Source organism: Haliotis cracherodii, unplaced genomic scaffold (assembly GCF_022045235.1).
Source record: "Haliotis cracherodii isolate W230 unplaced genomic scaffold, xgHalCrac1.p SCAF_1, whole genome shotgun sequence".
NCBI classification, from domain to species: Eukaryota; Metazoa; Mollusca; class Gastropoda; order Lepetellida; family Haliotidae; genus Haliotis; species Haliotis cracherodii.
This window is the reverse complement of record NW_027266264.1, coordinates 26,110,097-26,132,077: the sequence shown is the minus strand read 5'-3', so window position 1 is coordinate 26,132,077 and position 21,981 is coordinate 26,110,097. Positions and strand designations below refer to the sequence as shown.

Below are 21,981 nucleotides of genomic sequence, written 5' to 3'. Positions count from 1 at the left end.
CTGCATCACTTCGGGCTTTCCTCCCACATTAGGCTGACACGCCGCGATATAACTGGAATACTGTTAAATGCGGCGTTCAACCGAACTCACTCACTCACTCTCTCTGTTGTAGCGTTAATCGTGTCATGTTATTTGTCACTGTCAGACGGTTTCCCTTTTATACCCGTACCTTTGTTGGTTGGCATGCTGCAAGTGCAGAAGCATTTTTACCTCAAACCTAGTTGGCACTGATCTTGGTACCGTAGCACGTGCATTAATCAGAAAATTGTTTTGGTTGTATTTTTCTGATTCTTAACTAGTTTGTAACGCTCTTCGAGGTTTGGACATAGCGTGTCCAAATTTCAGTTTGGTAACGTTTCCCTTGTTCATCAAGTTATGCTATTTATGTGTCCATCATCCACAATCTTAGTAATTAAGAAGTCCATTCCTCAAGCAGTTCTGAGTACAATCATGTGAAGTTGACGTTTTTTTTTGTGAATTAAAAGAAAACACAATGGGCTTTTGGTACTGATGGCGTTGTAATAAATGGTGGTTTTATTATAATCAACAACTGCTGACCAGTTATTTTGTTTTAGTGAAAAGTGAGACAATTTAACTTTCATTCCATAGGTGGAATTTAAAACGTGGAAAACAAATCAGCTTAAGGATAATAGATGAAGAAAAGAAACCATGACTCTACCCCCCTACCCTCACCAACCTCCCCCTCCCACACACTAAATATGAAATGGTACCCACAAAAGGTATCCAAACGAGTTTACAACAATACATACTCTATAAGATAAATGTAGACAATGCGTTTCAAATATGCCCTTTCAATGCCTGTTTTCTTCGTGCCAGGTCGTGTCTTTGTCCACGAGTTCGCTCATCTGCGGTACGGCGTGTTCGATGAGTACGGATCTCCCCCCGAATACCCACATTGGTACATCGATGGTGATGTCATCAGACCCACTGGATGCACAAGTGAAATAAATGGGAGATTTTTGAAAGATTTTGAACCATGTGACCCAAGACAGCATACAAACGGATGCGTATTCATGGCAGACAAGGACGTGAATTCCAATGCCTCCATCATGTACATGCCTCACCTGGATTCGGTATGTCCTTTCATGTCTATACATGTTGGCACCCTTGGAACTACCACTCCTTATCTATATTTCTTTGTCATTAATACAGAAAAGTGGCATATTCTCCTTCAGTAAATTAGAAAGCATTAGTTATTCGGTATTAGTTATTCTTTGGTGACGAATATATATATATATATATATATATATATATATATATATATATATATATATATATATATAAACAAAGAATAACTGATGCAGAATACAGTGTCAGCTTAATGCGGGAGGGAAGCCTGCGAGACTGCATACGAATGTGAATGTATGAATTTGATAAAGTTATGATAATACGAAGTGCGAATCATAGGGTCCTGGCTCAGAGAAGGGACACAACTTTGCACAGCACCTTTAAGCGACAGAATGGAATACACTCAGTCGACTATCTGGCTGTACATCTTGGCGTATGGATTCCACTTTTTTCACTTGTGATGGTATTTCTCGTTTCAGATACATGACTTTTGTGAAACAAATGCAGCGGATCCCGGCTTACGACATAACAACCTCGCCAGAAACGAACAAAACAGAAGATGCAGTGGGCAAGGCACGTGGAACATTATCAGAGATCATGAAGACTTCCGGGAAAATAATTTGCCCGTTGAACGTGATGACGTCACACCAAGGTTTCAATTGGTCTATGATAAAAAGGAGACACGAGAAGGTGTTCCGACATGCGGGAGGCGCGTAGTGCTGTTACTTGACTTATCAGGATCTATGCGTACGGTATGATGTTTCTGTTTGCTCAATCTAAGCTTTCAAGCATTCCACTCATTAAAATAGTCTCATCGCCGGCAACCAATATTCAAAAAACCAATAACCTCTATGTATTGCAATGTGAAGATGAATTATTTGTAATTCCCAGATCATTCTACACCTTAACTAATGCAAATGACATGAGCATGGGTTTGTTGAAATGGGAAAATAACACCGCCTACACCAGTTTATGATGCGTTAAAATTCGGCATTAGTCCGGACTAGTACAAGCAGCCCCCCCCCCCCCCCCGCCACACACACACACACACACACACACACACACACACACACACACTCCGCTAAATAAGTGCAATCTTGAACGCGACGTTAAACTCCGTTCACCCCACCTTCTACAAGAAGACGAGACGAGACGATCCCCTGACCTGTCACCAATCGAACAATGAAGTGAAACGTTTTTGACGTCTTCTAAATTCGCCAACAAAGTTGCAGCAACTCCGGTTTTCCCCAACGCAAGGCATTTCCTCAACGTTCATCGGCCGAAATGAGGCGAAGGTGCCAGGTTTGATTCTAAGCACAAAGGGGACATACTCGTCACTGACTGTGTGAAGGTGCCAATGAAACCCCCCATGAAACGATTATTAGTCGTTACTGTACCTTCAGACGTTGTAATTTCAACGTGATATTTTTTTTATAAACGGCTGTAAATTCGTTTGACCAATTCTCTTCGTATTTTGTATGTCGCAATAACTTATGCCTTTGGTAATATATCTAATAATATCTTATAATATATCTACAGAATTCCCGTTACTTCAAACTGGTCCAGTTTGCGGACAAGTTCGTCAAAGACGTCCTCCCGTTGGGTTCAGATGTGGGCGTGGTAACATTTGAGTCCACGCCCTCCATCTTGATAGAGATGACCTATTTGTCGACTGACGAGATAAAGGCCAGTCTGACAGCAAGACTCCCCAATGACGAGGACAACTACATCGGGGGTACTGGAATCGGCCAAGGACTTCTCAAAGCTGTTGAGGTCCATAATTTGATTAACCTATTTCTTCATTCAAAGTATTACAAATATTGCTAAACCCTCGTACAGGTTAATAATGCTCATTTCATTTTTTGCGAAGTAAAGAAAGTATGAAGGTTTCATGTTAGTTATATAAATCAAACATCGTGCACTATTAATAAGATATACTGTTAATTAAACGTTGATATCTGGTATATCTAAGTGTCTAACCCTTAACCTCTAAAGATGCATTTTGTATTTTCTTTCAATTTGGTATTATGTTTCACGTAATTTCGTATTAACAAAGTGTAAAGGTTTCATCAGCTTACTGAAACAGAGAAGACTTCAAGTTAACGAATATGTACATGTTCTTGCTATAGCTGCTGTCCTCCGAGGGGAATACACCCGAGGGGGGTCGAATAGTCCTAGTCACCGATGGCAGTGAAAACGAAGAGCCAAATGTTGCCACTGTCTTACCCGATATCGTCAAAGCCTCGGTTGTAGTCCATTCTGTCGCCCTCAGCCGAGCCGCCGATGCGATCCTGGCCCATTTATCAGCTGCCACAGGTGAGCAGAGACAGTGACATCATCGCCGGAGGTGCTCATACACAATTACTGATACAATGATTCATACATGTGTGTTTGATTCCGGACGAGAACCCTAATTTCTTGCGTCTCTGCTGTGATATTGCTGACGCGGTGTAAAACAAATTGAGTCATATTAAAAGTGATGTACATGGGAGGGCTTGTGTCACTTCATAAAGGCAGCTTGTTAAACGTGTGCAGAAGTTTTACTTTGGAGTCACAAGCAAATAATTTACAAATTGTTCCTACATTTTGGAAATGACCTGAATTAATGTTCGTGTTTCTCATATTGCGCTAATCTCACCGGTCTAACATTATAGAGTTTCCAGTTTCATAGAAAATCTATGGTGCATGTTTTCGGAATGTTATTCGAAGAAGGAAAGTAACTAAAGCTTCAGGTACATGTAAGTCGATGATCTGATATGGTTTAAAAACTATCAAATAGCAAATTCCCTTCCACTCATTTTGCCACCTTAACTAGAAATAAAGGAGACCAGTGAAACCGCCCCATCTGTTTCATATTCAGACCTATGCAGAAAGATTCAGAAAAGCTCTGAAAAAGCTCTCTACAAGCCTATATGACAAGAGGGATGACTTCAACTTTCCATTATTCAACTTTCCCTTTCTGTCGAGCACTATTCCAGCAGCTCCAGAATTTGATGTCAGATTTGGAGGTACAATCTGATCTTTCGAGAGGGATTGCAAAGAGTGTCATACGACTCTTGCTAAAAAATTGTTTCATCAAGGTTCAACATTCAAGGTCTCAATAAAGATTTCGAAACGTTTTACGGTGGACATATGGATGACATTTCCAAAGTTGACGCATCAGTGACAACAATTATGTCAATTCCCTGATTTTACTTGCACTATATGTTCCCGAGACTTGCCATTGCATACGTTTGTGACGGGTGTCACTGGTCGGACAGGATACCCCACCATTTCTCAAACACTTGGTATCATCACTATTTGAAAGTGAATCATAAACACATGCTCCTAATACAGTCGAAATCGTACAATGCTATCAGCTGGGATTTCGTAAGGCTATCCAAAGGGTTTTGTCACGTTTATTATAATGACATAGTGATTATGGTACAATGGACACGGCTTTCAGCAGAAATTTATTTTGTCGCTTTTGTTCACGTTTTAATACATAACAGGACCCGTGAAGATTCCGGGGTAAAATAGGTCTTCAGCAACCCATACTTGCCGTAAAAGGCGACTATGCTTGTCGTAAAAAGCGACTAACGGGATCGGGTGGTCAGGCTCGCTGACTTGGTTGATGCATGTCATCGATTCCAATTGAGTGGATCGATTCTCATGATGTCAATCACTGGATTGTCTGGTCCAGACTCGATTACTTTACAGACCGCCGTCATATAGCTGGACTATAGCTGAGTGCGGCGTTAAACAACAAACAAACAAATAATACATAACAGACACCAGATCACTTGTATTCTCAACGAAAGTCAATATTTTATTTCCATATGTTATATTTTCCTCCGCCCAATAATATCAACTGAAGCCAAACATAGAGAGGAAAAACATTCAAAATGATATGGATAGCTTAGCTTCTAAGTGAAGGGAATGCTACTCACTAAATACATGCTTCATGACACGTTTCACTGTTCCTAACAGGAGGGCTATATAGTTACTACTCCGAGGAAGAGAATTCCACTGCACTGGACTCGGCAGCCGCCAGACTGCGTTCCGATGTGTCACTGTGTGACGAGACAGAGACGATTGAGGTAGGTGCTTGTGGCAAGTATTTGAAACGTACACATTGATACAAACCCTCGCTACGTTTGCATACCGGGCAGCAAGCGCGGATTCATCATTTTGGAAACGGAGGTTGCATTTTGTTATATCTCAATAACTATTCCTTTTGTTGAAAACGTATCACCAACTCACCTGGTTACCTGTATATGTTTTAATACGTTAACACTACATGGTGCGTACCTGATATTAAAATGTATGTGTGTGTGTGTGTGTTGCCGGGGGGGGGGGGGGGGGGGGGGGTGCGAACCTTTGCACCACCCTCTCAGGATGGATCTTTGTTGATATGGGCATTTCGGGATGAGAAAATTGTCGTATACTCCCAGGAAGTGGATATTACAACTGATTCGTTGAGAGGATTCATACAGTGTCACGTGTTGCTGTCGTCATGAATGTTTTGTTACTATCTCTTATGATTGTTGTTAGTTTCAGAACGTATGTTCCTTATTTTTGGGAAAGTTTTCATTTTTAACCTCCTTCATTTCTCTCTAAATGCATATTTGTCTCTGTAAACTTCTCTGAAATTGCCACACTGAGGACTTTCGCGAGTAGGCATGTGACCAAGCAATGACGTCATATGTTAGCGACATAATAGACGTGTATCAGTCTTAGTTCTGTGTATTCCAACAACCAGACTTGTCCGAAAAAGAGGTGCCATGCAAAAAGCAGAAACAAGAATGTATCTAATTGATCACTGGATTGTCTGGTCCAGACTCGATTATATACAAAACCGCCGTCATATAGCAGGAATATTTCTCACGATGTCAATCACTGGATTGTCCGGTCCAGACTCGATTATGTACAGACCGCCGTCATACAGCTGGAATAATGCTGAGTGCGGCGTTAAACAACAAACAACAAAGTTAGTGCTAGCTTTTGGTCTTTAGTATTTATGCAGAAAATATATCAACTTTTGTAAAGCAGATGTCTTCGTTGACATTTTCAACTGTTGACTACATTTAATCTGAGCACCACTTTGGGACTACTTTGTTTCTGTCGTCTCCGTTATTGTTGTTATTATGGTTATGGTTTTATCATTACAGCTATTCAGGGACGGGACGGCTTTGTCATCTTCCATGCCTTACTACAGAGGTAGTGTCCAGATTGATTCCACCGTTGGTAACGACACTTTCTTCACCTTCACTCTGCCTCCTAACACCGATATCACGGTAACGGTCCATATGTTCATTAGTATTACATTATCCAACACTGCTAATTCTATTTAATATTAAGGGAAATACATCTTGTAGTTGACGGAGAATATTAACACATAATTGTGATAGTTGTGCGTGACTAAAGACACTGCCACCTACGCCACAATCTATCCCAGTAGGACTGGATGATAAACGTCTTCAAAATTTATACCAGTCTTACAAAAAGTACAGCATACAGAGCTCGGTCAAACAACCAACCCTCTTCAAATCATAGGTGCCGAGTATCAGTGCCATGTCATCGATCCCAATTGCGTGGATCGATGCTCATGATGTCAATCACTGGATTGTCTGGTCCAGACTCGACTACACACAGACCGCCGTCATATAGCTGGAATATTGCGGAGTGCGGCGTGAAACAACAAACAAACACAGTGTCAATGCTCGCAACAAGTGGGTGGATGTTGATGCTACAGAAATGACCTCGTGACCGAAATCCTCTGAGCAAATATTGCCTGCTGTTGCATAATTGCACCCAGATGATTTGATCAGGATCACATTGTCAGTTTGCCGTTTGACCTTTACGATGAATCTTTTCTAGCCAAATACCCCTGCGATATAGCAGACAACAGTCGCTAAACTGACCACACTGAGTGTCTGTTCCAGGTGAATGTGAGTGACCCAGCTGGAGTTACCTATGACCGGAGCTCGGCGGAGTACAGTACAGACAATGTTTTCAATATTGTTCGGCTGAGATTCCCCTTTGCTATGGTAATCACGTTTTCCGGTTGTCCATGGCGCAACAATTCACTTTGCATGTGGATCTTTATGGTCATTGGGCAGCAACGTAACTGTTTCACCAAAGTGGTAAACATCTAAAACCGGTGTACCGTGTGTGATGGCCGCCTCAGGAATTCGTCCTCAGTTCAGTGTTTTATTACCTTGCAATGTCGTTTCAGCCAGGGCGATGGATATTCACTGTTCACAGTAGATCTGTTTCTGGTTCGGATTCGGAGTCTGTGACAGTCGTTGTGAGGTCCTTACCGATGGTGAACCGTAGTCCATACGAGATCGAGACGTGGTTGAACACGATGACAGTAAACGTCAATAACAGCTTCCCCGTCGTTTACACGTACGTCCACACCGGCTATAGCCCCATTATCAACGCGTTTGTGATCGTGACTGTTGACAGGTCTCCCCAACCAAGTGTCACCCTTACTCTGCAAGATGATGGACAAGGTATGCACATATAAGATGAAGTTAAATACATTTTCCGAAAACGAGGAACACAATATTATTTTGTTGAATAAGAAAATTAGAATTGGGGGATTTAAAGCAACCTTGACTCCGCAATCTTTCCTTTGAGGAGATATCATGTTACTTGATGACAATCGATAGTTGCGTTTACTTGCAGTCGTCGATACACGGGCGAATGACGGTGTTTACTCGGCGGTCTTTCTTGGATTTACGAGGAGCCAGCGGTACTCAATGCAGACCAGTGTGTCCTCCATAGAAAACCAGACAGTTGTCATGACGTCCGGGAACTCAGGAAGTGAAGCTTACTCCATCTTTCAGAGTATGTCCTGTGAATATCTTGAACAAATGTTGAACAAGGACAAGAGTTCGGCGTCATTGTTATACAAACCTGTAGAATGGCTGTGCCATAAATCCGATTTGCAATCGTAATATATCCGGGCAGACTCCTGCGAGTCACACCTTCTGGTGCGTCCGGGACTGGCTACGCCCAGTGTACCCCCAGGTTTGTCGTAAGAACCGACCTGGTCCAGGTGGTTACAGTGTGTGACCTAGGTGGTTGTGGGTTACGTTGTCAACCACTGGTATTCCTGGTCCCGGCTGACTGCCTCCGTGGTCTGGTGGTAGAGCGTCCACCCGGTGAGCGAAAGGTCCGGGGTTCGGTCCCCGGCCGCGTCAAAAAGACGTTAAAGATGGTACATCTAGTTACCCTGTCTGGCGCTTGGCATTCAGGGGCTTAAACAAGGACTGGTCGGCTCGGAGTCAGTAAACTGTGTCTGAGTCGGGTATTCACATTAAACTGCGGCATGGTATCTCAGTGAGCTAGCACTATCAGCATCAGTCCGGACTAGTACCTACAGCCACATACACACACACGTGCATGCACGTCGCTATATAAGTTCAGTAATCTTGAACGCGACGTTAAACCTTTTTTGACGTCACATCACCTGGTCCCCGCTCTGTAAGACTTCTCTGGTACGCTGACTTGGTTGATGAATGTCATCGTATCCAAATTGCGTTGATCGATGCTCATGATGTCAATCACTGAATTGTCTGGTCCAGTCTTCGATTTTATATTTACAGACAGCCGTCATATATGCTGGAATATTGCTGAGTGCGGCGTTAAACAATATAGAAACAAACAAAAACGCAGAAGAAGTATAATGTATATATCCATATTTATCGCTTACATGACTACCATTTTGCAAGGATAAAGCTTTAGATGTGTTATTAATTTTTAGGAGGGGCCACGGGTGGCCCAGTCGTCTAAGGCGCCGCGATTCGCTGTGCAGTGTTGCGTTCCTTGGGCATGCCAGAAACATATGATTGTGGGTTCGAATCCCGGTTCGCCCCGATTATGTTTCTAGTTTTGTCAGCACCATACACGTTCTCATGGGTTTAACTGAAGTGGTAAACGTCGGAGAATTGTATCACTACGGGCTTTCTTCCCACAATAAGCTGACACGCCGCGATATTAATGGAATAATGTGAAGAGAGGCTTTAAACCCAACTCACTCACTCACTAATGTTCAGGAGCTAAAGTATCCAACAGATCAAATGTAGAATTGCTGGAATATTACTGACTGTGCTGTTGATACCGTTCACTCATTGAGCTATCAAATGTTCTCCATTAAGTGTGAAAACCGTTTAACGAACTATTTGAGATCGGGACAAGCTCTTAGTACTATATTGACACTTCTTTCAGATACGTCACGGCCTGTAAGGATGGAGCCTGCTGAAGCGTTCACAAGAACTGCGTCGCCAGGAGCTTTGGACGTCACGGGTTATGATCATGATGTGGACATGTTTGCCCCCAATGACATATCTGACCTTGGGGTAGTATCCTCGGACTCCGAAGCCTTCACAGTGACGTTAAACTGGACTGCGCCAGGAGATGACCTTGATCAAGGAACAGGTAATTGAACTGAAGTGGTAATATAACCACAGTGAGGAGACTGGATGAAACCAGGTTAAGTACCTTCCTGGTAACAGGTCACGTGTTCTGTATGGCATAAAGAAACACTTCATGGTTTAAGTGATGCACACATGTGCACATTTCTGTGTACATTCAATCAGATCAGGGGTCAAGTAGTCTCCGTGGTCTAGTGGTAGAGCGTCCGCCCGGAGAGGAATAACAAGTTTATAAACTGCTTGGCAAACGAAAGTTTAAACATGAAAATTGGATTTAAGCAAAACAATACAAAAAGTACAAGCCTGGAAACAGTCACCGAAACACTGCAAACGTAAGGTATAAAAACATTCCCATGATACCGGTATCAAATACATCATTAATCATTAATTGTTAGCTAACATCAAACATGGATGTATACTTTCATTTGACCGGCAGATGAGGTTACTTTAATTTGCAGGTCATTGTGTTACATTCGTACCTATCAAGCGATTTCAGTATACTTTATTTTGCACACTTTGTAATAATAAAAACAGTCAACCTCGCATGTAAGAAGCCTTTTATTAGAAACGCAATTCTAGCTTTAAGAGCTTTTAAAAATGTAACGATTTTCACATATAACAAAAACAGAAATCATAGGAAAGCATACAGACATATACATGTACATGTATGAACATTACATAGTTTCGGAAATTGTGTTTTCGATATAGTTTGATTTAACAGTGGCTGCGACTATGTTTGGCAAACACCACAAAAGACAATTAAAAAATATTATTCAGATTTTTATTACGTTGCTCATAGGAAAGATATTCCCCTTTCTTCTCAGTATGCAAATCTCAAAGGTAACCATGACGGCAAAGTTTATTGTATATATTACATGTTTCGACCTTAGTAAAGATTTTCGTGTGGAGCTAGGTTCAATATGTTACATAGACCCCGAGCACTATGTTTTAATTCTAGAGGCGACTACATTTCTTCGAATGGTCAGACACGGTGACGTTGTCAGGGTGTGCTCGGACAACAACGACACTGTACGTTGTTCAAAATGTAAACCATCAGGTTGGCTCCCCCAGTCTCCATGATTTACAAATCGGAAGTTGCAACATTGCCAGAAATAGACATACATTATATAGAGAGAATAGTCTCGGTGTACCTGCGTTTACCTGTAATCCAGTCTGAGTGTATGTAAAAGTTTGAACCTACGTGCATCGAATCATTTCATCATATTTCAACTTTTGGGAGACAAAACATTTAAAATCTGACCTATATTCAAAGTTGACATAATAGTATGCTTTCTCAGAGATGTGTCTTTGCTATCGTTTCGAGACGGACACGTAGTGATGCCAGTGAGTAAAATGTTACACAGCCGACAGATACGAGCTTCGAGTTGGCAGCAGTCTCAAGACGCTGAGTGAGAACTTCAGCACAGCACAGCTGATTGAGGAGGAAGATCTCTACAACAGCTCCCTGACTCCCAGCCCTGCAGGCTCCGAGCAGCGCGTGGTTATTAATGTACCAAGAGACTGGCCCTACAGTGCCTACGCCTTCGGAGTCATTGCCATCGACGATGCAAATCTGACGTCGCGTGTATCAAATCTGCAAAGTGTGACCTTCAAATACATAAGGGTTCAAGGTGAGACGCCGCAATATGAATCATTAGATAATATGGCAGTTATACTCCTCGCCACTTGAAATAGAATCAGGAAATATCGCGATGAATAATTACTGAAGACAGCTGCATGTGTGCTGAAACGTTATAGTGCAAACAAGCCATTCCTGCGATATAGAATCTTACATACAGTAAGGACAAACAGGAGAAAAGGCGCCCCTCAAGTAATATCCAATGAGCTAGCGGTAAACATTATCACAGAGTTTTGATCTCGTGGTTACGATCCGGGTAAGAATGGGCAGTCAGGTGGTATCGAGCGGCTATATTGGCAGCGTACGTACATTACCAGCACGAATTGAAGACGAAAACCTGCACATGTAGTATTTGGAACGCTGTAAACCAAGTTCATTGCTAAATACGACCCCTCGCTGTCACCTGACTGCTGATTCCTGATTATTTCGAGATTATATTTTAAGTGGCGATGACTATAATTCCTTATTTTGTGAGCCTCAAATCCTGTTTAAAGACCTTTTTTTAAATGTGCATTTCAAGAGTTTTATTTACAACTTATTGTCGCAATATAGTGGACATTAATGTTAGAGACTAGCACTTGTTTTACTGAGTGAGTGGGCGCCTCACCATTCCGAAGGTACATGGGTACAATGTTCGAAGTCAATTTAGGATGTCCCTCGCCGTCACATTCCTGGAATACTGCTAAAACTACCCTCACTCACTCACTCACTCACTCACTCACTCACTCACTCATGCATACCGTCTATGATGCATTAAACAGTCATTATAAATGCTACAGCACACATTGGCAGATTGTTCTTCCATGCGTCAACAAGCAGAAAATAAGTGACAGTAAACGATGAACGGAAGTAGTGATACGGTAAACTTGATAACTGATGCTGTGTATTTACAGGGGAGCCGGAAGACACGACGCCTCCAGGAAGGATCACAGATCTGAAGTTGTTGAACTGTGACCCAGTCAGCGAGACCTTCACCTTATCCTGGACGGCCCCTGGTGACGATGAATACAACGGCACAGGTAAGACGACCGTATAGGATATGATCTACTTCTCTGTGGTTTTGAATACTAGTATGTCTCCAACAACCAATATCTGTCGTAAGATGCGACTAAATGAATTGATGATCTGGCTCGGTGGCGTAGTTGATAACGTCGCAATACCAGCGTCACACGCTGCTGATGAAATGAATCACTGGATCGCCCGGCCCAGGGCCTACTTGCACAAATCGATTTTAGCGCTAAGATGATCGTAACTCCCATACTTTAAAGAGGTTGCATCAAGAAATGGGTATATTTGGTATCATTTTGTAGGAAAATATGTCCTGAATCAAATTACGCAATGAAAAACCAAGTCACCACGGCATTTTTTGAGTCGCGCCATCTAGGGGCACCGGGTGACAAAATCATTTTGCCAATGAAATGGTCATTTTAAAGTTTGATTATTAAATGAGTGTTTTTAAATAGACATATTACAGTATTGATATGACCCAAAAAATTGATTCATCAGTCAAAAAAGCATTTTACAAAATCAAGATATATTTCAAACGGGCTTGTTTCTAGTGTTTATTCATCGTAAAATATAATTATATAAAAACAACATGTTACCAGAGGATATTCAAATTATTTTCAATCAACACAGCATACCCCTAAAATAATAAATCAGGGGAGGTAACTCTTGCCCAAATTTACGTTTCTATAAGTTCATTTGTGCGGAAGTACAATTAGCCGCGAGTCCAAGGGACGTAACCGCATTCCAAATACTCGCCGTTACATCCGCGTCCGGTATGCGCATGGACAATGGTATCCAACGTCTTTAACATAGGCTTACAACAGTCGTAGCGCTAAGATCACTATGTGCAAGTGGGCCCAGATCTTAACACGCCGACACCATGTACCTTGAGCATTGAAGATGGCGGCATTTAGCAACAGACCCTTGAAGTTCCGGGCTGGAATAAGTCTTCAGAAACCCATACTTGCCATAATAGTCGACTAACGGGCCTTGGTTGATGCATGTCATCGTATCCCAATTTCAGGGATGGAGGCTCATGATGTCATTCAGCTGGGATATTGCTGAGTGCGGCGTTAAACAAATAAACAAACAAATGTTTATCAACAAACACACTTTCCACTGTATTAATATCTCGAAATACATCAGTCAAATAGAATGTCATTATGTTTCGTAGGAGACTGCGTGTGATTTTACCCCAACGGGATGTTGCTCATAACATAAGACACTGGTCTGTCTAGACTATTATATGCAGGCCGCCGTCATATAGCTGCAATATTGCTGACTTCGGCACAAGGCAAGGAAGAAAAAGCATACAAATTATTGTACAGTGAAAGTTTAAAAAATTACAGTTAATGCGAAAACGTTGCTCTTATAGATCGACGTTTCTAATGGGACTAGACAGTTATAAGTTTTCAGTAATTACACATTACGATATGATTGGTTGGTTTAATTGTTAACGCCGCACTCAGCAATATTCCAGCTATATGACAGCGGTCTGTAAATAATCGAGTCTGGACCAGACAATCCAGTGGTTGATACCATGAGCATCGATCCTCGCAGTTGGGATCGATGACATGCATCAACCAAGTCAGCGAGCCAGACCACCAGATCCCGTTAGTCGCCTTTTACGACAAGTATAGACAGACACCTTTTACGGCAAGCATGGGTTGCTGAACACCTATTCTACCCCGGAATCTTCACGGGTCTTTCGATATGACAGATGGTCCAAGCTGCAGTGTCTTTCATGTTCATTGTTTAAGGTAAAGTGTACTAAATAATAATAGGTGCATCGAATGAATGCATAGCAGGTTGTGCCATGGTACATTTCTTTTCGCCGTAAGACAAATTTCAGTCATTATTATCTGTTGAGCCAGGGCTTCACAGGCATGGTGGGAAGATGAAGCTAAACAAGGCCACTACTTACATTATTGCAAAAGAGCATAAGTGGAGTACACGTGAATAAACATTTGTGTTCTTGGTGCGTTTTTCATTGTTAAAATCGAAATTTATTTTGCACAGTGCTATCAAATGACCCAATTAGTTCCACCAGGTCACTATCAGGTCACAATCGACCAAGTCACCATCAGATCACAGTCAGATAGGTCATCATCAGGCCACAAACAGATAGGTCACCATCAGCCAATTCACCATCAGGTCACAAGCAAATAGGTCACCATCAGATCACAATCAGATAGGTCATCATGAGGTTACACAATCTGAAGGCGCTCGGTTACAAATTAAAATAAGAGGTATCTACTCTACAGTGGGACTACATCCAATCTTAAAACATAAAAGGGTTATCTCTAATTGTTCACATTGATGTGACTTGATGGTTTTAAACTTTGTTGCCAAGATTCTACCAAATTTGTCCTTAAACCTTTACATTTCTTACATTAGCCAATGTACGCAATCATCACTCTTTCAGTCAGCCGTTATGAGATGCTAGTTGGAGAATCCATATTCGACATGAAGACAAACTACAGCAACAGGAGTCTTGTCACAAGAGATGAAATAATCAACGGTTCTATTCTTCCGCTTCCTGCTGGGAAAGAGCAACGCATGGCTGTCAGCTTCAGCAGAAATGGGTCACGAGAAATATTCGTTTTTGCAGTACAATCGTACGACAAAGTAAACCTTCCGTCAGAATTATCAAACTTTGTCCGGGTCAACATGACCGAACATACATGTAGCATTGCACTGAAAGTGGTTGAAGAGGAGGAAGAGGAAGAGGAAGAGGAAGAGGAAGCTTTAAGCTGGATTGGACTTGCTGGAGGCTTGGCTGCAGCAGGGGTTATTGTATTGGTTGGAATCATCATGTTTGTGGCCATCAGATGGAAAATAATCCGCCAGAAACATGTCACATAATCATGCAGGAGGAACAGTCGGAATTATAAATTCCCTGTGAGGAATACACGAAATTAGAACTCTTTTGAGATAAAATTATTCCCTTATTCCCTGTCAGTCATATTCAAACTATAGGCTTAAATATGCGTCTTAATCAAGCATAATGGTGAATATATTCTCAGTCTGCACTGGACACTGCACCTCTTCAAGCTGTGCATATATAGAAGCAGTTCGTCTATCATCCTTTGGTTGTCAACACGTACATAATTTTGTTTATATTCCATTTCATATTATATATAATGTGTACCTGATGGTCTTCGAAAATAGCCATGTTATTTTCAGTCATTTGATATTGCTTTCAATCATTAAATACATGTACGACTTTGTCTGGTCTACAGGGGTGGAAATTACAGGTCTTATGTGCCGGATATGAAATCCCTGCTACACTTGACACGAATAAGGATACATTATTGAAGCAACCATTGTCTAAACAGTTTCTGTGGTCGACCCTATAGGCACCCTCACTCATGCCATCAGCCATTATCAATCCTCGTAAGTGTGTCTGTCAGTTGCATGTTTCGTCTCTGTTCAATGAAGCCTACTTTTGATGCTTTTACACTTGTTTTTGAAACCTTTTGTGAATAAATATAATAAACATTACATTTGAGTTTTTTTCCAACATGTCTAAAAGATAAGAAGATTTCTTTGCTTAACATGACACATCGTTAGTGTCGACACACTGTTAGTATATGTGAGAACAAATGCACTAGCTTCATCCTTTGATGTCCACATCCACAACCGTTTAGGGACAGTAATGCATGTTCTTTCTGCGAAAATTTTAAAGAGCGTCATGAGACTCTTACTAAAAGATGTTGGATCCAGGCCTCAGCAAAGCTTTCAAAACTTTTTATGGTAGACATAAATTCGATGTCCGATGCAATGCCCTATTTTGACCGCATGTTCCTGTGTTTTTTGTTGTGTGGTTAATTGACTTGCATTTGCCTGTGTTTGTGACGGGTGACTCCGGTGGTGCATGTTAAGCTGATATTTTCGCGAATACCTATTATCATCACTCTTTGAAAGTGATTCATAATACTTACGTATGATATAGTCGCAATCGTGCAATGGACACTGCTTTTAGTAGTGATTTCTAATCTGGAAATGGATTCCGCCGCTTTTTATTTGAGAATGAAACGTCAATACTTGTCAATGTACAATGACTGTTATCAGATCAGAGATGAGACTGGGTGTTCAATTGCGCTCATCCCTAATATTCCACAGCTATGCCGCCTCCTAGTTTAGTCGTTTCCTATACTAATATGAAACGATGAACCCAACTGAGAATGGCATCCTTAAGTATTTATCGTATAAGAATATCCGCTGCTTAAGAACGAACTTACGTTGGAATCGGGTTTTCGGAATCTCTAACTTCACTGATTGCGTGTTATACAACGATACCAGTGAAGAGTCCGGGGTAGAATAGGTCTTCAGCAACCCATGCTTGCCGTAAAAGGTGACTATGCTTGTCGTTAAAGGTGACTAACGGGATCTGGTGGTCAGGCTCGATGACTTGGTTGATGCATGTCATCGATCTCAATTGCGTGAATCGATGCTCATGATATCAATCACTGGATTGTCTGGTCCAGACTCGATTATTTACAGACCGCCGTCATATAGCTGGAATGTTGCTGAGTGCGGCGTAAACACCAAAACCAACCAACCAAATCATACAACGAATGGAATCATGCTTTCAGTATCTAATTCTTATGGTCCATGTTCGATTGTTTCACTTTTATTCCGGGGTAGAATAGGTCTTCAGCAACCCATACCTGCCGTAAAAGGCGACTATGCTTGTCGTAAAAGGCGACTAACGGGATCGGGTGGTCAGGCTCGCTGACTTGGTTGATACATGTCATCGATCCCAAATGCGTGAATCGATGCTCATGATGTAAATCACTGGATTGTCTGGTCCAGATTCGATTATTTACAGACAGCCGGCATATAGCTGGAGTGCGGCGTTAAACAACAAACAACAAAGTTAGTGCTAGCTTTTGGTCTTTAGTATTTATGCAGAAAATATATCAGCTTTAAAATTTGTAAAGCAGATGTCATCTTTGACATTTTCAACTGTTGACTACATTTAATCTGAGCACTACTTTGGGACTACTTTGTTTCGCCGTCATATAGCTGGAATACTGTTGAGTGCGGCGTTAAACAACAAACCAACCAACCAACCAACCAATCACTTTTCCTCAAAACATAAAAGTGTCTCCACTCTTTATTCATATCACCGTTTAATCGATAAAATAAATTTGATAAGAATATATCGAATATATATCGAATTAATATGTACTTTCCAGTAGTTACCACAATAAGACCGCCTCCGTGGTCTTGTGGTAGAGCGTCCGCCCGGAGAGCGGAAGGTCCAGGGTTCGATCCCAGGCCGCGTCATACAAAAAGACGTTAAAAGATTGTACTTGTTGTTACCCTGTCTGGCGCTCGGCATTAAGGGGCTAAAGCAAGGACTGGTCGGCTCGGAGTCAGTATACTGTGTCTGAGTGGGGTATTCATGTTACACTGCGGCATGGTATCTCAGTGAGCTAGCACTATAAATCGGCATCAGTCCGGACTAGTACAAGCAGCCACACACACACACATACACGTGCATGCACGTCGCTATATAAGTGCAATAATCTTGGACGCGACGTTAAACCCAATTTCACCTCACCTCACCTTACCACAATAAGCTGTATTTCATTATTATCCCGAATCCTTTGGAAAAAGCCTGATTATGAAGTTAATGTAAATGAGACAAAAGGGACATATAAATACGTATTTATGTAAAAGTGTGTGATTGGACATTGTCAGGACAAATCTACTTCGAAAACTGCACGGACGATCAGCTCTTCAGAAGATTTGACAAACGAACAAGTAGATGTAATTGCAGCAGTGCGCACAAGTGGCAGCTGTTGTAAAACGGTCAAGTTCTTCCTGGTTAAAAGTCCAAATATACGAAGAGGCACTTTGATTAAATTCGAGCGATACGATGTTGTATGTTTGTATAGATTAAAGTGTGAACAATATTTATTTGTTGTTGGATGGAATAATAATAATAATAATAATAATAATCCTACTAATAATAATACTAATAATTCCCCACAACCTCCCCTATTACTTGTCTGAAACACAATACAAAATATTTACAGGGTGTCTTACAGATCTTGTGTCATGATACAACGCTTCTAATGATATTATTTGAAGGATCAACTGCTAGTTCAGAAAATGATCCTTGAAGAGTCTAAAACTTACCACCGCAACCTCTCAATGTGTTGGATAGACTACAGAAAAGGTTATGATTCTGTACCTCACGAATGGATTTTGAGATCACCGGAATGTATTGAACTCCCCGAGCGACTACTTGTTTTAATCAAGTCTTTAATGAATTGCTGGTCAACTCAACTTGAGATGTATTCGCAGGGGCAGGTAGTGACTTCGGTACGCATTTCTGTTAGAAGAGGAATATTTTAGGGCGATTCTTTTAGCCCTTTGCTTTTCTGTTTGTCAATACATCCTCTAAGCTTTTTGCTTAGTAAACAGGAAGATATAATAATTTATCATCCGGGACCTCCTCAGCACAGATCCTAAACACCCCTTACTCACCTCCTTTACATGGATGTCCTTGAACTTTTTGCCAATGGAGGATTCACACTAAAAAAACAGATTCTGCTTGTCGAGTTCTTTTCTAAGGATATCGGTATGTCCATTGGACTCGACAAATGCAACATTCTTCATTTGAAACGTGGCAAAAAAGAAGAGGAAGGATCAAAGAAAGACATATATCTGCGGTTGTTGTGGCAGCTGCATTTTGACAGCTCTCATTAGATAATACTCCTTGTGCCGTCGACTGTGTACGAGTATGAATACAGGAGTTAACTGAATATAATGAGCAGCGCCGTACAATGAAAATTGTAAAAAAGGAGAGGGAGGATCAGTCAGTTTACTTGGGGAAGGAGTTATTGACCATTGAAGGTCAGGCCTATACGTACTTCGGGATGCAGGTTGGGGACAAACTCCAGAATGCCCATCTCAAAGAAAGACTTCCTGAGCTGATCATAAGCCTCATCAGCCTCATCAGCCTTACTGTGCCTTTGATCACCCCAACGCTCTTTGCTGCATCTATTTATTTTAATATGTGAAATAATAACAATAATAATTATTTCTTATGTTATATGAGAATACTAGTATATTGGAATGTTGGAATGTGTGATGGGACATGCTCCACTATAAATCCAAAGGTAAATAAGAATTTTTAAAAATCGTTACTATTCCTTTAAGTCGTCAAAAATAATGTTTGAGTGCTCTCTCCTTCTCTCATGCTCATGATGTCAATCACTGGATTGTCTGGTCCATCCTCGATTATGTACAGACCGCCGTCTATATATATTTAGCTGTAATATTGCTGAGTGCGGTGTTAAACGACAAACAAACGCAATGAGGGGCGGTCGGGTATCCTTGTGGTTAAAGCGTTCACTCATCACGCCGAAGACTCGGGTCCCCACATAAGTGAAATGCGTGAAGCTCATTTCTTGTGTCGCCCGCCGTGATACAGCTGAAAGTTTGGTAGAAGCGGCTGAAACCATACTCACTCTTCGTGATTATTTCATGAAGCGAAAACGACTGATCGAAGCGTACTTAAAATACGCCAGGAAGCACAGAGTTCACAAAGGGTAATATTCGTTTTTCCACAAAACCATGTGTTTTCCACTTGCGCTTTCAAAACACGAACAACAAATCCAATCAAAGACCGCTCAAACATTGTATTTACCAGGTGATAGCTAATATTTATTCCATACAAATGTTACTTGAAACAGCATACCTTTTTCGTTTATATCGGTAGAAACACTAACAGCGTATGTGCAGGCTATCGCAATGGCCGTGATCGTTTTCGTGTCAAGGGCAGGTAATTTATATGAGAGTGAGAGTGATTTCCCTTTGAAAATCACGTAACCCATGAATGCAAATTCCACTAGGAATGATAAAATAAAACGATGCAAAATTATTCTTTAGTGTTGTGTAAAAAACCTCTTAAGATATAAAGTAGGTTTGGAGGCTAGGTAGGTGTATTCACATGTATGTATGATTGTTGGTAGGTAGGTAGGTAGGTAGGTACAAAACACACTACTCTTTCAGAACGAAACATCGATTCACCAATCAATTTACTGAATAGGAGACAAAGTCGTTTGTATGTTGTAAAAAGTTAAATAATGACAAATCTAAAAGTAAAAATAACTTAAGCATGAGTCAAGGGTACTCGAGACACCTGATATTTCCAAACAGAAAACATGTTCGAAACTAGAGATAATTGGTCTCTGCAGAAACCATGGCAATATATTTGCCCCAATAGGCATTTAGCGTTCATGTTTAATTTCCGAAGCATAATCTAAACTAGGAAGAAGACCTATTTCAATCAAAACCATTATTGTGATTTCAACTAAGATAAACAAATTGCCCTCAGAGCGACAATCCACTTTTACACCAATCTCATTAAAATCAGATCTTAGTTCCTGCTATCGCTAAACAAAGATCTGAGGACATCCCCTTACGGGTCACGTCAGAACGACCTTTCATCCGACCAATCAGAGCGTCGCATGCACGATCGTGAAACAGACAGTCGGAATGTGTTTTCTAATCATGCAAGCTCGAAACCGTTAACACGGGGTATTCTGAACGACAGTTACGGCCCGTACGACTGATTCCGTCAAAAGTATCGACTATCTCTCGCTTCCGTGGGATAAACATCTGAACGGAAGAGGCATTGCAAAGTACGTGGGAAGCAATGCCATATAATCTCAACCATATATTATAATTCTGGAATGTTCGTTTGTTCATTTTTTCAAAACTTTTATCGAGAACTTGTCAACATATTTTTCAAACGTAGTCTGAAACGGAAGTCGCCAGGTTTAAACGAGTGCCGTTAATGTTGCGAAAGCTGCTTTCTAATTGGCTGATGGCGACTTCTTGTTGGTTCATATACCCGTGAAGATCCAGCTTGCTCTCAGAGGCGACTAATGGGCTTCGGCTCGCTGACTTGGGTAATGCATGTTATCGTTTTGCAAAATGCGTGGTCGGTCAAAGTTCGCGAAAGGTCGTTCTTACGTGACCTGTAATGGGATGTCCTCGGATCTTTGTTTAGCGGCAGCGAGAACTTAGATCTGTTTTAGATGAGATTGCTATTACACAAGGGAGACATATTTGTTCTCATAGACTAAACGTATTTCTTTTTGAGAGTTGCTATGTTTATGGACCAAGTATTCTTTAGTGAAAGTCTGCAGCATTATCCAACAAGGTGTATCCCTCACTAAGCCACCCGTGAAGATTCCGGGGTAGAATAGGTCTTTCAGCAACCCATGCTTGCCGTAAAAGGCGACTATGCTTGTCGTAAAAGGCGACTCACGGAATCGGGTGGTCAGGCTCGCTGACTTGGTGTGCGGCGTTAAACAACAAACCAACCAACCAACTCACCAAGCCCTAATCACCTGCTCCTTGGTGATGATAAATATCTTTTATAAAATATTATTTGTTTGTTTGTATGTTGTTTAATGCCGCACTCAGCATTATTACAGCTTTATGGCGGCGGTCTGTAAATAATCGAGTTGCACCAGACAATCCAGTGAGACATCATGAGCATCGATCCACGCAATTGGGACCGATCACATGTGTCGACAAGTCAGCGAGCCTGACCACCCGATCCTGTTAGTCGCCTCTTACGTTAAAATGTTATTAAATGATATGTTACTGATACCCTGATGATACCCTTTATCTCCACAACTTTGGTTTGTCTAAATAATTGTTATGATGGTAATCAATCAGTAATATGCCTCTTGCATCCCCAAATATTATGGCCATTATCTTGCCAGCCGATGGTTGAGTGCGAAACTTCCTCGGAGGCGAAGAATTGGGGTGCTTCCATTGCATGGA

At 41.4% G+C, this 21,981-nt stretch overlaps 1 protein-coding gene across 2 annotated transcripts in view; it reads left to right on the top strand.

The window, feature by feature from the left end:
- The window catches only part of LOC139475098 (calcium-activated chloride channel regulator 1-like), a 28,471-nt gene extending 12,808 nt beyond the window's left edge, over window positions 1-15,663 (top strand). Inside the window, exons 3-15 of one of the 2 annotated variants that reach the window (XM_071258356.1) lie at window positions 838-1,094; window positions 1,569-1,838; window positions 2,626-2,862; window positions 3,219-3,405; window positions 5,059-5,168; window positions 6,240-6,365; window positions 7,014-7,118; window positions 7,307-7,586; window positions 7,762-7,923; window positions 9,307-9,516; window positions 10,877-11,143; window positions 12,045-12,170; window positions 14,585-15,663. In XM_071258356.1, the coding sequence (XP_071114457.1) occupies window positions 838-1,094; window positions 1,569-1,838; window positions 2,626-2,862; window positions 3,219-3,405; window positions 5,059-5,168; window positions 6,240-6,365; window positions 7,014-7,118; window positions 7,307-7,586; window positions 7,762-7,923; window positions 9,307-9,516; window positions 10,877-11,143; window positions 12,045-12,170; window positions 14,585-15,024 (2,777 nt within the window). In that variant the 3' untranslated portion in view covers window positions 15,025-15,663. Of the gene's footprint in view, window positions 1-837; window positions 1,095-1,568; window positions 1,842-2,625; window positions 2,863-3,218; window positions 3,406-5,058; window positions 5,169-6,239; window positions 6,366-7,013; window positions 7,119-7,306; window positions 7,587-7,761; window positions 7,924-9,306; window positions 9,517-10,876; window positions 11,144-12,044; window positions 12,171-14,584 lie in introns of both variants that reach the window. The other variant, XM_071258347.1, reaches the window with a different exon arrangement.
- Window positions 15,664-21,981: the final 6,318 nt, after the last annotated feature.